The sequence below is a fragment of the Anas platyrhynchos genome, chromosome 9, assembly GCF_047663525.1.
Source record: "Anas platyrhynchos isolate ZD024472 breed Pekin duck chromosome 9, IASCAAS_PekinDuck_T2T, whole genome shotgun sequence".
Classification (NCBI taxonomy): domain Eukaryota; kingdom Metazoa; phylum Chordata; class Aves; order Anseriformes; family Anatidae; genus Anas; species Anas platyrhynchos.
Genome location: NC_092595.1, coordinates 7,597,889 through 7,614,539, shown reverse-complemented (window position 1 = coordinate 7,614,539; position 16,651 = coordinate 7,597,889). Strand labels below are relative to the sequence as shown.

The following is a 16,651-nucleotide window of genomic DNA, read 5'->3' as shown; positions in this document are numbered from 1 at the left end:
TTACTGCAGATAGAGTAGCAGCTCATATTCTGGCTACACTTATGCTAGTACAGACTCTTTTATGCAGAAGAGTCCTGCACGCATGCAAGCAAATGATGAACAAATACAGATGTCAGCTGCTACTTAAAGGAAGCATGCAGCCAGAGCTCCATACATCAGTATGTGTACAAAGAAACCATTAACTGGGCAAAAGCATGGCAATTTAAGCAGCTGAAATACCAGTCTCAGAAAAATGAGATACGTACAATCCATGAAATGGTTCATCGTACGATCTGAAAAACAAGGGAAAAAAAGGAGGGAAAGCCACATATGAAGGCTAAGTAGATTCATATTGTTCCATATAACAAAAAATCCATGTTTTTTTTTAAAGTCACAGAAACGTTGGACCTCATACAGGCAGAGCATGATCATCTTTATATCCCTGATGTTTTGCCTTGAATTAACAACCTCCCTAGCAACTCAGAATTGGATGCCACTAGTATCAAAAACCAGCAGAAATTATATCTGATGGCTAAACCAACTTAAATAAGAACCTGTTCTGTTATAAGGTTCCATCACCCAAATGCACTAAAAACAGGTCAGTCCATTAAAGACGAGGGTAAAAAAGAATAGATCATGGTAAGAAACTGCAGATAAGGGTCTAAATTCAAACCTTTGGAGAGCTGAATTTTGACATAGCCTTTGGTCTGGCACACAACCTCAGGTACTATCTGTCTTTCATGGGGAGGATCAGGAGAACAGAAGTCAGTACCTTTCGGATCATCAGGAATGATAATGGGAGGAGCAATGTCTGGAAGTTCCTCTTCTCCTGGTTGGAGACCTGTGGCCCGAAGGTGGTTAATATCCAGGAAATCTGGCATGTCTACAGAAACATCTACAAAAACAGAGAAATGGGTTAAGTATATGAAACAACCCATGACTCTGGTACACAGCTGACAAACAGCTAGGATAACTTCACATGGGTTATTTTATCATAAAAAGTTAGTTTGTCATAAAAGAAAATAATATTCAATTAGGATCTTCACAGTGTAAAATTCAGAATGAAATCCCGTCCTCATACAAGAAAGCATGTATACCTTACAGATTATATTAGATAGAATGAGAAAAGGAAAGTATAAAAGGCACATACCAAGCTTTTTGGGTATCCAGTCAAGGCCAAAGGTGAACTTCTTTATCTGCACAACTAAGTACTCAGGAAATGAAGCAAAACGAGAAGTCCTGGGAAGCACAAGAAATTCAATTCAGTGAAGCAGAGCAACAACATCAAAAGCAGCACAGATTTTAGTACCTCATGCACACTGAGATAAGTAATTCTAGTAATTCTGAGTGAAATGAATAGTGTTAAATTTTATAAAATATAAGTAAGAACCGAAAATTCTCAGAAAAGTAAGTTTTCAAGTACAGTGAAGTATAGTATCTTTCTATACATTTATATCCCAAATGTCAGCTGAAAACCTTGCAGATATTCAGCTTGTATGAAAAATACAGCAAACAACTAAAAGTAATATATTAAATTTGCTTAGTCAAGCAGTTCTGAAATTGAATGTCAGAAAATAACTTTTCAATGATGAAAAGCTAGAACGTTAGGGCAAATGTTTAAAGCATAGTTTGGACAAAATGGGCTAACAATGGAACGTGCAGTTTTTCATTCTAACAGTAGCATTGGCAATGAGGTATCAGTCCACCTATAAAGCATTTCATTAAGATAAAGATGTTATTTTTGAATTTTCCATATAAAAATACTATTTAGAAATACATTATATTCTTATTAAACTACTACGATATTTAACAAAAATAGAGATGACTCTTGAGGTGAAACAGATATCTGATTTTTGTCTGCTTAATGAAGAGAAAAAGTTAATCTTGAACACAATGAAACATTATATGTATTGTTGTTCTCCTTCTCCGTGTTCCCATTTTCCTTGTATTTAGTATCCTGAACCTTTCCCCTTATCTTCCATTTACACATGCCATCCTTTCCTCTAATTCAACTTATTCTGGGTAAAATACAATTAACCCATCCTCAATGAGGCCTTCCTTCCATATTACAAATAGTTGTTTTCTAAATTGTTAGCTCTACCCTGCAGTTTTAGTAACTTTATTATCTGCAGCAGAAAATTTTGAATTTTAAACATATTCTTCTTTATCTTTCAATGCTTTTAAATATCCAAGGAATGAGGAAGTGCTAAATCATGGTCAAAGTAAAGAGACAGAGAGAAACCTCCACAATTTTCTGCTACGTTTTTCTCCATACCACGTGCACTTGCCTCACAGCTTTCAATATGAGTGAAGCTGTACACAAAAAGAGGTATGAGGCATTGATATGCTAAGTGATCTAAAAATAGAAGGTATCACAGCAAATCAGTTGCAGAGCTCATTTTTCAACCACTCCTTGCTGCTGACATATAGAAATGGAACCTGATAAGAAACTAAGTCTTGTTAACAAGGAATTCTCCCCCTGCAAATTTCAGTCCTCTGCCTCCCATTCTATTTCATCTCAATTCTTTCTAAGCTCAAAAAGTTCTTGGTTCTTTTATCTACCTAAGTATAGGCACACAAGGTAGTTTCCTTTTTTTTTTTTTTTTCTTTTTTTTTTTCCCTAAGTCCACCTTGTACCATGGCCCCACATAAGTAAGAGCAATCAAGCTTAACAGATGCAACCATATCCTGTAGCTGGCAGATGTGGATGGGTTGAAATCCAGACACATAAAAAACATAGTAACATAATTACAACAGCATTATCAGCATAGCACTTCACAAATTCAGACTTCCATTCATCAAAAGAACTTTTTCACACAAGAAGTAAAACCTTCATTTGCTTTATCTTGTTTTGTCTCCACACAATGCTATTCAGCATTTTTAGTCAAATGAAGACATCAACGGACTAAGCACAGAGATCCAGAGTGTCTCTTAACGCTCAGTACAGAGCACACTAGCTAATACATGGGAATCAATTTTAAAACATGGGCAAACAATTAAGTAATAAGCATTTGAAATTCAAGCTCTTAAAAACCAACTCATTTCACCTCTTGGAGTTTGACAGTTCAGATCAATTTATTTCCTGCTCGATTGCTCATTACAGCTCTTGTCAAGCTTGATCTGCACATTACATTGTGAGCCCCAACATTAACACAATCCCAAAGCCCCTAAAACCCTTTGTTTCTCACTGTGCCATGTCCAGGTAGGAAAGTAAGCAAAGAGTACAGGTTTTCATTAGGCAGACAGACACTTACTTAACTCCTGCAGATTTTGCTTGAAGGGCACTGCTCCAGAAGTCTTCTACGTTGTTTGGTTCAGAAAAAGCCTGCAGACATGCACTAAATGGGATCTTGGCACGGACAAGCTCTGGTGGAGCTCTCCTTGCAGCTTCTGCTTCTCGCCTCTTCAGTTCATACGCAATTAATTCATCTGAGAAATACACATCACATTGAAAGCTAAATGAACGTTGTTGTAGTTTTGATGTGCCTCGCTGCAGTCTTATTTTTGCAGGTCTTAGAAAGAGAATAACCTACCTACCAGTACAACTCTTGTGTGGCTCAACAGACATCATTCATGGTTGGGAGAGTTTCCAGATAGTCAGTCAATAGACATCTTTGTCTCCTTACCTTTGTTTGTTGCTGCTTCCATTGCAACAGGTAACTGCATGATATAGTCCACCCTCTCTGTGTAGCGCACCTTTCTGGACTGGCAGCATTGTGTGCGTTCTTCCACCAGGAACCGGAAGACATCACTGGGGTTTTCTGAACCTACTGGGTTCCTCTGAAAGGAATATTAACATTCACTTTAATGATCATCCCTTAGATGACTAAAGAGTCCAAAGACTGATGACAAGCACAAAGACACCAATGTTGCAGCCAGCTCTGACAGCTCAGCTTGTTTCCTATTGCATGCAGAACTCTTGCAATGACAGAGAAGTTCTTGATGTCTGCATACCCAGCAATATCTTGCAGAAGGATACTAATTTGCAGGGTATGCACAGAATGAATGTGATTGAGTCAAGGTAGACAGAAGAAGCTACAAAAGTGACAGGTTATAATAAAGACTGAAATCTCAGGTAAGTAACATAGAATATCCCTTCAGCAGACAGAACTGTTCCTACCGCTCTGAATCTGCATTGTAACAGAACGAGAAACTTGTAGTTCATTACCCAGATAGAAATGTCATACAAAGAATAATTCCTCCTCCTTATTGTTTATGTTAATATCTGTGATCAGTTTTTTTTTTTTTAAAAAAAAAAGGTAAAAAGAAAAAAAGAAGTCTTCTAGCCACCCTGTAATCAGTGATGCGTTTTGTGATGTAGAATGTTACACATTCAAATGTGAATAACTTCATCCAAACTAACACATGAATAAACACCTTTGATTCTTGGGGAAAATAGGAAAATGAGGGAGGAGGGATGGAAAAGAAAGAAATGCTTTAAATCAAAACTGGCTGTCTTTGTAAATTTCCTTTTCAGAAAGACATAGTTAAAATTCACAGCACTGGTTCTTTTACACGCAGCATTGAGCTGGAACACAGTAGAACTAACATTTTATATTCAGAAATATTCAACTGACAAATATTCACTTCGCCTTCATCAGGAGAGACTTTCTCCTGTAATGACTCAATGACATACAGCTGGGATTTGTAAAAGGAGTTGGATGTGGTGATTAGTTTGCTCCCAGTGTAGACAAAAATTTGCAATAATAATACCACCTAATTCATTATTATTCCAAGACAGACTTTGATATGGTAAACAAATCGATAGTATGCAATCATAAATGAACAGCAATTTAAGGACAGACACATACATTTATAAATCTTATAGCTTGTTCAAAGATGCTTGACCTTCCTGTATCTCTTGCATCACTGGTCATGCAAGAGTCTGAAGTCATTAGAAAGGAGAATAAAATGAAAAATTGTTTCTAAATCAAAACACATTTAAATTGGTGCCATTTTCTACATATCCAACACTATAAAGAATATATTAAAAATTGAACCATTCATATAACAACTTGGACCTCATTGTCTAATACAACCACAGAACAGAAGTAGGCATTAAGATTTTCTCACCTCTACAAGATTTATTAGATGTAGAAAAAACTCCTGTGCGTCTTGTTGTCTATTAGAGGAAAATTCTGGGTGGCCTTTACTTATAAAAGCCTTAAACATTCGGGGAGATATTCCATTGTGTTGTGGCTAGAAATAAATGAAAGAAAGAAAGCTTTTGAAGAAGAATTTTTGTTTATTCTTGGACCAAAGATCACTCCACTAGATCTATTTTTGACCCATTTCTATCACTGTAGAAATAATAATTTCAGTTTCATCTAGACTTCCATTTTAATACAAATGAAAAGGAACCTGAAATGTTATTTGACTGTTTTAGAATATGTTTTCTGACATTTCCTGCGTCATTCACTTCATCTGATTTTTCCATGGCATTTGCAAGTTAAAATCAATTACTGCAGGTTTCATAGAAGCATAGAATGTTTGCTGAAGGCTAGTAGCTTTCAGAAAGGCTAAAAGTCTACACAGTTTTCTAACACTTGACATTCCTTCAGACCCCTGTTTCACTTAAAGTTATGTGGGCATTGAAGCACTTTGATAAACCAGCTGGCAGCTTTACTCAGGACAAAACCTTTCCAGAGATCTCTGCAGAGTGAAGCAGAGAGCAACTAATGCATGCAGGATGAATTCCCAGATGGGTTGCAAAGAACAGACATGAATCTGCAATTTGCAGGTGTTAATTTTGTTGAAGGACCAGGAACATACAGCCTTTGGCCAGAAAACTGTACCATTTATGAAGATCTCTAGCTGCTAAGAGAGTCCTCATTTTCATTTTCACAATCTTTATACCACTTCAAGAAGCTTTTTTTTTTTTTCCTCCTTGGAATTGTATCCTCAAGAATACACTAGTCATTATTCCTTTTACATAACACTTTCAAAAAGGTCAGAATCTTTTACTCAGATTTGCCCTCATCCTCCATAAGACCAAATAAATTTCAAGACAGTCCAAGCAAAAGCATAGCCTCTAGAACATACTAAGGTTTGTTCAATATCCAGACAATCTCAGTCTTTACTACAGTTGCACTATCATTCTGGTATAAAAATAGGAAAAGCAGCATGAAATGGAAGATGCATAAAGCATACACTAGCAGAGCAAAATTTTATTCTTGGTTTCACCAGTGTAAGATAGCCCTAGACTCACTGAAATCAGAAGCAGATGCTCAATTATGTTTTTTTTCGGTTTCTGGCAACATACCAGCAACCTCATTAAACTAAGATGCTAGTTAGAGGGTCTCAGAAAGAGAAAGGGTCTCAGTACTGTTTGAACTGAGAGATGTTCTAGGGATTTCTGAATCATGGGTTATTTATCACTTTTGTGTCCTCAACTGCCTTTCAAAGCCAAGACTGAGGAGAGAAATGCACAGAACAGCTCAAATTACTACACATCAGGCTTTTTTCTGTGTTGAAAGCAAGAATACTGCAAGGTGGCACATTTGCCCTGATGTGTAATGCAATGAGTTTGGACTTAAGCCTTGTTTCCATCTATACGCTTTTTACTCAGCCATTTGAGCAGGGAGAAATATGCCACATGTGACAGTCTCTAGAAAAGGATCTCATGCTGTAAACTCTTTCTGCCTCAAGGACAAGAAAAATGATGGAAGAAATGGCAGAGCTCTAAGCAGAAAATTAAGTCCTAGTTGATGAGCATTGAAGCTTTCAATCTGTTCTTCATATCAAAGTGGGTCCAAGTGGCTGCCATTCCCAGATACAGCTCCTGTGGCAAAAAGATTTCAGCTCCCCAGAATCATGAATATTTATAGAATACCTGGCATACTTTCCCCATCAACAGTTGCAAAACAGTTTAGCTAAATATAGACTGTGCTGGACCAATGCAGATCTCACATGAATGCTTTTACAGGCAACAACTCCAAAAAACTTTGGATGAATTCCAAAGACCCAGAAAGCTAAAGAACTTCTTTGCATGTAGGAGGCAAAAAAAGAGGGGGGAGAGAATAAAAATAAAATGAATAATTGATTTTATAGACACGAAACTGAAGCACTTGAAAATGTTGAGGGCCTAAAATCCTCTGCAATCATATTAGTTTATTTTAAATATCAGTACAGCTATCTGGATGAGAAATATTATCTGTATGTATACTGGTATTTTGCGGAAAAGCTGGCAGGGCAGGGAAACACCCTCAAGCCCACAAAACCTACATTTGTATATCCAGAGTGAGGGAACAGAGAAAACAGCTATATTTATTTTTTCTAAGTAATTCTTCAATACAAAGAATAAAAGGAGTAAAAAAAAATATTAAATAAAAAGAATAAATAAAGGCTGATTCAAATACTGGTAACTGCTAGGATTTGCTTGATAAGGAACTCATCTGATACATACAACTACAATTTTATGAAACTGACCTTATGAATAATACAGATATTCATAAATAACAACACATGGCTACTACTAACTACCTGACAGAAATATACTATTTGTCATTAAAATGCATCTCATTGCTAGGAGTGACCACTGGCCTAAACATGCAGATGTAGGTTTATTCTAAGAGTCCTGATCTTCCAGCACGTAATTCTTCATTCATATCCTGTATTCATTTAACAAAGTAGGTCATCAGTGTACAGAATTTAAGGTGAGAAGTCTGTTGAAATTATTCTACTTCTTAGTTATAGTGATGCATTGATAGATTTTAACTTTATTTAAAGGAACCATAAGCCACGTGTGATTGGTTGCACCAAACCAATGACTATTTTTTGTACAAAACAATCGCTTTGAGACATGAAGCTTTCAAATCCTGCAAACTATTGTGTACCAGATGTTCGGTCTTTGTCCAGTATCTCCCTGACATTCTTATTTTAGGAGAATTTCCTATACCAATAACTAATAGAGGAAGGTAGAGGAAAACATCTACTTCCATGGAAAACATCATCATGCTTCTGTGACAGAAGCAAATGTGATTTCTATTATCTGTGAAAATATGACTTGGTAAGAGAACTTTTCCTCCATAAAGAAAGCTCTTTCCTACAGGCATTATTTTCACTATTGGCTGCTAGCTCACCATTTGTTTCTAAATATCCCATCTATGGAGTCTGCACTTTGGCTCCACGTGCTGCTTGGAATCACAATAAGAGAGGTTGGCAGGGACACAAACACATTCCAGGCAGTTTTTCTAGCATCACTCTAAAGAAGATGTTTCAAAGTAGATAATTCGAATAGTAAAACAAATCTAAAATTCAACAGATTCACTTGGGTAGAGAACACTGACCAAATAACTAGGATTTTCCTCCACGAAGTTATTAATTGGGTGACTATAGGGAAAACAGGCAAATCCAAAAACATCAGTGTTCAAAGTGACAAAATCTGAACTGGTGTTATTCTCACTCTGAAATGTTGAGGGAAATTACACTAACCTGGACAAAGAAAATAATCTTTCCCAGCTCACCACTAAGCTGCTGACAGCTTTTCTTCACAAAAGTAAGAACAGGTACAAAGATTAAAAGGTGAATCAGGTAGTGCCCATGAACCTTGCTGACAAAAATACATCAGTCAGGCCTTGGTCGAAAATTATCCTTACTGCTAAAAAATCAAAAGACTGTCAGAAAAAGAATATGAGGAGGCTTTCTGATTATTGTGAAAGTATTCATTGCTGAATGGAGAAAGCATACACAGATAAAGGTGTAGGTGTATGGATGCCACTATGTGCCTTGACGCTTGGCTGTCCAGTGGTTACAGTTTCAATTTATATCCAAAAATCATATCTACTGTTCATTTTCTAGGAGAGACCCCACTGGCATAGGCGTGCTTCCACATGTTTTCTGTAACCATAAAATACTCGAAGCAAGCCTCAGTGGATATAGCTCTGCATGACACCTCTTTCACACAAATGAAAGCCTCCAGCACCGCTAAATCTTGCATTACATTGATAGCTTCTCCTGAAATCAGGTGGAATATCGTCAGACACTTCTCAGAAGCACCTCTTCAGTTCTTTATCCTTCTTTCTGCAATTTAGAGAGGACTTAGACATTTTCTTCTAAATACTCTGGACTCTCTAAATTACATTTTTTTTGTTCCTCAGAAAAGGTAAACCAAAAGGTAAACCTAAGCTCTGCTCTCATTACTGGAGCAGGAGAATGTTATTAGCAGAACCAATGGTAGCTTTAATGCTTTGCACAAATAGTCCCTGACTAATATATTCCTGACAAGAATCCTGCTCATTCCACCTTGCTAAGCATCCCATGCTGGATCCACCCATGCTCTCCAATGCCCAACACCTGTTCCCTTTTCTCAGGGTATCATTTTTACCTAGTTACCAGGCTGCACAAGCTCAGTCAAATACCTTGTGTTCTTCTTTCATCACCTGTTCAATAAGCTCAGATTTCATGGGTGGCTTAGAGTACTGGCCTGAAAGGAGGCCATGTCCCAGTTTAGCCCTGTAGGGAAGAAAATGGGGGGGGAAGAAAAACATGGGAAAACAGGTAAAGAACAGACAAATTTCTTCCAAGGAAAAAAGAAATATAGTGTCTTTGAGCCCCTGAGGAAACATTATCTGTAATTATGCAGACAAGTCTTCACATTCTACCCTGTGCCATTTCTCGCTTTCAAGCCCATGAAGACATGCTCTTCAGCCCTGCCATTCAATTATTCAGATTTTATTTAAATTGACCAAGTAAATCACTGAAAAGTGTCACTTACATCTGAGTGTTGAAATCTTGCGTTGGATCAAGAGGGGAGTAGTCATATATTCTTGGAAGGTTTCCCACATACCTGAGCAGCAAGAACAAAACAGAACAAAACAAAACAAAAACATTCAAATATCACAGCTAGATTTACTCAGAGATATACTAACAGGTACTCAGTGTTCAGCAGTGATACATCTGCAAGCTCCCTCTGTACTAGGAAGTCAAATTTTGCATCATAGCAATGACTTAATCTGTCCCTGGTGAGTGTTTCTATCATGGAAGAAATAGGAGTAAAGGAGTTATGGAATGCACATTTAAGTTTTGCTTAGAAGCTTCTAGCTAGAGAGAAGGATACAGCAGTGTTGTTCAGTAAGAATTTAAGTTCTATTCCTTGATTGTGAAGTAGCTGCTAGATGGAGTTACTAAAAAACTACAGCGAAACAATATACATGTACTTCCTAGTCTTGACCAACACTGCGGAATAAATTCCAAGGTTGTTTTTTTTTTGTTTTTTGTTTGTTTTGTGGGATTTTTTGTTTGTTTGTTTGTTGTTTTTTTTTTTAAAGTCAGGACCTAAACATGTAAAATAATGGTTCTGTTGAGTTTCCTCAGAGAAACAAATGCTAACTCCTGACAATAACCACTGAAGTATATATTATTGTAACCAGTTTGTTGAAAAGTGCAGCATTTTGTAGCATGCTATCTATTCCTTCACTTGAAAACAGATGTAATAACAGGCTACATGGTAGGGCCACAGTGAAAGAACACACCTAATTTCTGCCTGGTCCAAAGATCTTCACTGCTCTGTTAATAACGTATGCTTCAGGAAACTCCAAGGACAATGCTGTGGAAAACCACTTCCCTTAGTAAAGTCCATCTTTATGTTTTTCAAAAATGGAGATAGAAAAGCTGTCAATTAGACTCTACTCCATATGGCTAACAAAGTAAACAAACACAAGTTTTCTCCCTCTTCTTCTCCTGAAGGCAGTTGCTACTTGTAAACCTGGGAGGTGTTCCAAAATCTAAAAGCCTTACTTCCAGAACACACACTACCATAGCTGTGGATGGAAAATGCACCCTGAATTTATTCCAAACCATAGACTGTATACTTTATATAAATATAAAGGTTTCTCTCCTTGGAGTGATGTGGTCTGTTTTGGTTCGTCAGGAGTATTTCACATTCTTCTGTTTTGCTAATTATGTATGACAGGCAGACCCAAACAAAAACACCAAATCCAAAGCAAGTTCCAATTTCAAAGGCAGATTAGGTTTGGGATTCCAACCTTATCCAGAATAGAACACCACAATCACTAAATCCTCTAACTGGCCACTGAACTGACTGAAAGACCTGCTTGCAGGTAAGACATTAAAATACCATTTTGCACAGAAAAAAAAAAAAAAAAAAAAAAAAAAGATTGGGGAATACAACAAGAGCTAACTTGGAGCTACTTACGCTCTCTGGAACTCTGGGATGCTGAAAATGATTTGCATGACAGCATTGAGGTAGCAGCTATTTCCTAGGTTCTTCATGCCAGTATATCCTGGGCCATACATGGGCTTGAGTTTCACTCCAGATTCCTGAATCACTTCCCATTCTGAGACTCTTGGTTTTATATCATTATCTCTTAGTCCATTCTCTGTCTGAAAGAAACAAGAATTTTTTTTCCTTTTAATTTCTACCACTATTATATTGTTGCTGTCATCATCACGAAATTTGTGACCTAATCTAGATAAGAAGAGCCAAACCATGGGAATAGGAAAATGAAGGTAACTTCATTCAACTCCTTCTACACTTGAGTGAAAGTATGTATTTATTCATTTTTAATGTCTGTATTAACAAGACCTAGACTGAAATTTATAGCTTTACATAAAGACATTTTCAATCACATTTTACTTGTCCATTAATTTATTTTTGCTTGATATTTTTATCTACTTACACAATTAACAGGCTTTCCTCCACTCATTGTAATTAAATATTCAAGATATTATTATCTAATTGAATGGCGTTTTTCATCTTGAAGGAAAATGGCACAGAAGAAGAGAAGTGACACATATAAACTGCTGACTACAAAGGAACTTTTTGGAAAGGCAATTCTCAGATTTGAGAATAACGATTCACTCATCCAGACCTCAGAAAATAGAACATGGACTGGCTGACTAAACTTTGCAAAATTAAATATTATCATAACAGTCTGAAGCAATCACACAAATATAAACTACAAGCATCTTTTTTCTATTTCTTCCTGTCCCCAGCTAGAAGAGAAAAAGAAACCAAGAAGATTCATTTCCTACCACTTGCATCTGCAGCATATCAATCCCAAAGTGTGCCAAATGCTTTGCTATGTGCGGATCTAAAACTGGCTCCTCTTCATCAAAGGAATAGACATCTAGAAAAGCAAAGAGAACAAATGATCTATTGTATCAAATGTTATTCCTTCTCTTTGTTTACTAACATTGCATTCTCGGTACAGGCATGCCTACGCAAGATGCCTAATTCGTATTCTCTGGGTTCGGTTAGGACCAACAGACAGCTGTATGCATACAGACCCACACAGCTTAGTAAATGTCTTAAATATTTTCAACACAATCGCGTCAACTCTTCTTCTTAGAACAAATTAGATGACCTCACAGTATTAAAACCTAAGAATGTTTATAGCAATTACAGTATTTCCCCCCCAAAGTAAGTAAAAAAAATCTGTAGCAAGAAGAAGGAACAGGGAACATGAAATTCTCAGATTCAGACAGTCTACGTTTTGAACATGACAACGAGAGATTCTGATTTTTTGTGGAGCTACTAGATACAGGCAATTGCATTAAAACTGAGCACGTGGAGCCCACTGACTACTGCCAGTGGTGTTTGTAGTACAGTTCAAGGAATCCACTGATTTCCTTTTCCTGTGGAGATGCAGGAAAAACTGTGCATGTCTTTATTAGATGAAACTTGGACTAGACTTAGAAGATTAATCTTGTGGTTAGGGAGAAAGGCTGATTTCATTATTGAGGTGTCTGGCTTTATTATATGAAAGATTTAAATTTCAGTTCTAGTTTTAAAATAGGTCCTTATGGCCCATAAACATTTAGGAAGGGCAAAGTTCAAACTGAGGAAGGAAGCAATATGTCTAGTGATATTTTCATTATGAAACCAAGTTTAATAAATCCAACAGAGGGAGAAAATGGAGATAACTCATTTTTAGCATTTACCAAGCAAGACTTGTAATGAAGCTGAGTTTTTACCTACTTGTGTAAAAAACAAAGCTGCGGGCATCATATAAAGATAGGTGTTATAAGACACCCACGAGAAAGACTTGAACAGGCCTTCCATCTCCTTTCTCTCTTTTCTACCCTATTCCTCTGTAGTTTATGAGTACTTCCCTGCTCTGGTCTCTACTCACACCGAACCCCAGAATCCCTCTACCAGTCTGCCTGCACTCCTCTCAGCCAAGTGCCCTTCACACCCAGCAGAGTTTCTCTCAGTAACCTTGCTCCATGTGACTACATCCAGGCTGACAGAGAAATCTGAACCAGAAGAAAACAGAAATAAACTTAGGAGGAGAGAGCAGGAATCCAGATAAAGGCTGTTCACAGCACAAATACCACCTCTGAAGGGTCATTATTTTGCTCCCTCCTGGCAACTACAGACCTTGGCTTTGCCTCAGCCCATCACATGTGTAAGAATTTAACAAGAAGGCAGTCTCCTTGGGGACTGCTAGTAGGAAACTCAAGCTGAAATGACAGCTTGAGGACTAGCCACCATCCTAAGATCTAAATGCAACTTAAAATTTGGCAGCCCTTAAAAAAACATTAACTCTCTCAAACTGAGGAATGGTGGTTTTGGGTTGTGCTGCTTTCTGCTGATCGGCCATCACACCCTTTATTAACATTGGTCCTCGTGACCCCTCTGGCATGTGTGGGGCTGTAGCTGCCCATCTGCTGGAATTCCACTGCATGGTAGCAAGCGTGCCCAGAAGACATGACACCTCATCCACACACATGAGATCACAACATTCCCATAGTCTCCTGGCGAGGTCATAGAACAGCCAAAATATCCTGTAAAGCTCAAACACCTTACCCAAGCAAGATTACACATCAACTGATCTCAGGTGACTTCTTTCAACATGGAAGCTTTGATTTTGTTTTTCCTCATTTCTGGTGAATGGAGAGAGACATCTGGGACTGCCAACCCAGAGCAACAGAAATGGAACATGTAACGTTAACCTTCCCTCAGGTTCAGCTCGTCTCATATATTTCAGTACTTTCTGCTGTGTAGCCAACTTAAATTCATAAGACAAAAAAAAAAAATCACATATTTAAAAAAATCAGAGGGCAGCAAATTATAGAAAGAATATGATAGCCCCCAAACACAGGTCTGTAGTGCTCTCCTGCAAGAGTCTGTATACAAGTCAGCAAGTGTGACACACAAAGGCTGATGTCAGAGTAAGAAAGTAAGAGGAATACAAGAAAAAAGCAAGAAAACATGAAAAATCTGAGATAGGCACCACAAAACATTTTTAAACAGAGAATAATCATTGTAATTTCTACTGCAGTAAGAAAAAAAAAAGTGACCATGCTACCTTTACTTCCTTTGCTTCTCGAGCTCAAGATTTATGCCTGTACTGGCTGCGTGGACATCACACTTTCCTACTTAAAGCATAAAGGGGAATGGTCCATGAAGAAACAAGTTGCACAGGATTCCCCAGAGAAGTATCTGACAATTATTGAGACTGGGATCCACAAAGCACTTCATTCAAGAACCTGTCAGATAGGGCCTGTACTGCTGAACACCTATTCCAGTCCTCAGAGCAGTTTCAAACACGTTACCTCACAAATACTTCAAATCAAACCTAATGACGCTGTCAAGAGATGTAGCAGGTAGCACAGACTGCCAAGAAGTACTCAGCCTAGAGAAGGAAACTTGATTTCTGTGCATCCAAGGTCCTAGGGTGGAATACAGAAGTTTGGTTCAATTTCTGACCTGATCCCAGATCTTTTTGTTGACAGAACACTACAAAAGGGGGCTAATGCCCCAGAAATCCCTCACACTGTATGCGACAGATTTCCCAAGAAAAGACAGGGAGCTGCTCTCCTCTGCTCCCTCTGTGTATAAATAGGGTAGATATAAGCAGAGTACTGGCACCACCTCTTTTTCCTTCTTACTGGTGTGAAAAACAATTAAGTTATGTCAGCAGAGGGACCAACACTTATTACTCCTCTACCATTACCTCTTCACCTCCAGCCCAGGGAAGCAGAAACCAGACAGACTTTACGTCACGATCAGCCATGGGGCCTCTTTCCTGAAGCTCATCTGTCATCCAGCCCTATAGAGAGGTTATGATTACCATTGTAATATAGATCAGAGAGAATGATTACTGAAAAGGAAACAAGAAAGGTTGGGGGAGGGAAGTCTTTTCTATAGGGACACCAAGTTAACATCATCCAGAAGAACAAAGGTCTGTGGAGAACAGCTGCTGCCCCTTATTCAGAGGGAAAGATGACAGCCTGTCCTTTGTTATCCCAAAGGCCACATGAGAGAAGAAGCAGCTGATCAGTGGGAGGCAGAAGTACAGCAGCTGTAGGAAAGAAGTACTGCTAGAAAAGATGCCAAAAAAAAAAAAAAAAAAGAATTGAAACAAACACTAAAGCTTATTGTTTATTTTGTAGATGCAGTTGAACCTACATCCAGGAAAATCCTAACCACCTTCAGTATTTGAGAGATTCAGATAGGAATCATCTGATACCAGGTCCACCCAAGAAAAAAAATTATTCCATTTGGGAGAGAAGAGAACTAATTTTGCACAGTGTTTCTGTGGCACAGCTGGTAGAATCTGACTACACTCTCCTTTCCCTGAAACTGAATAGGACTTAAAGATGAAAAATTCTCAACTGATGTATGTAAATAAATAAATAAATAAATGGGGAGTTGCTGTTCTAAAAAGCTGTTTTTCATCCATATGGCCACCAGCACTAAAAACCAAACATAATCATGCTGTCTGATATTCCTTTTTTTCCCCCTCCTTACATCTGCAGCAAAGGATCTCTTTGCTTATGACTTTTTCTGCTTCTCATGGTTTTATTCCTTGTACTTCTCACACCCCATAACCCTCTCCACAGCAACACTGCAGAATGTCACACAATGAGAATATGCTAACTAGGATACTCCTATAGCTTTTTCCCCCTACCAAGCATGCATCACAGCAGCCTCATGAAGGTGAGTGTTCATTACACTGAACAAAATGTTACCAAATCACAGAACAATAGAACACTTCCCAGTAGATAAAAAAAAATACATGTTTAAAAAAAATAGACTTTTCTGACTTAGAAACAATAACAGAATAATGATTTTTATGTTATATAAAATTGAACCATTTGCCCTACATTACACAGCAAACTTAGCTGAACTAAAAATATTGTTTCTCAGGACTATGCTGGTTCCAAACAACACCCTTCTTCCCAATCTATTATGAATCTACTATTATACAAAACCAAAATAATATTTATATCAAACACAAAACAGGAAGAGAAGAACAGATTAAAAAAATGCAAGAGCTCTCTCCAAATGGAGTGTATCGTTCTCATCAAATTGATCAAGATTCACAAACTCACAGGGCTTTCCTTTCCATATCAATTTAACAAATACTTGCACTGGAGGCACAAACCCAGCTGGTAATAGATTTACACTGTTAGTCTCATGCAGACAAGACTCCCCATCTCAGAACCTGCCAAGTGGCTGACCTGCTCCATCAGGAGTGATGGTTCCCAACTTCACTGCCAGGGGATAGCCCGTCTCCTTGTAGTGCTCCACTGCATGTCCATTCCCTCCACTGCCATCAAAGAACCACTTCCCACACAACACCGAGCCATCTGTCAGGTTTAGCCACAGGTTCTCCCGCAGGTCACATTTTGAGCACTTCCAACCACTGCAAGAGAAAGAAGCAAGAAATGACAGAAATAAGTAAGGCAGAAAGCAGTTCTG

General features: G+C 38.0%; 1 protein-coding gene across 2 annotated transcripts in view; it reads right to left on the bottom strand.

Moving 5' to 3' along the window:
- Positions 1–16,651, bottom strand: part of USP13 (ubiquitin specific peptidase 13) — a 47,426-nt gene that overhangs the window by 9,013 nt on the left and 21,762 nt on the right. For both annotated transcript variants that reach the window (XM_027464511.3, XM_027464512.3), the window contains 11 exons: positions 16,411–16,595; positions 11,974–12,068; positions 11,135–11,322; positions 9,695–9,766; positions 9,339–9,432; positions 5,053–5,178; positions 3,606–3,759; positions 3,234–3,408; positions 1,130–1,218; positions 752–874; positions 246–272 (listed from right to left, as the gene is read on the bottom strand). In XM_027464511.3, coding sequence (XP_027320312.1) covers positions 246–272; positions 752–874; positions 1,130–1,218; positions 3,234–3,408; positions 3,606–3,759; positions 5,053–5,178; positions 9,339–9,432; positions 9,695–9,766; positions 11,135–11,322; positions 11,974–12,068; positions 16,411–16,595 — 1,328 coding nt within the window. The remainder of the gene's footprint in view (positions 1–245; positions 273–751; positions 875–1,129; positions 1,219–3,233; positions 3,409–3,605; positions 3,760–5,052; positions 5,179–9,338; positions 9,433–9,694; positions 9,767–11,134; positions 11,323–11,973; positions 12,069–16,410; positions 16,596–16,651) is intronic.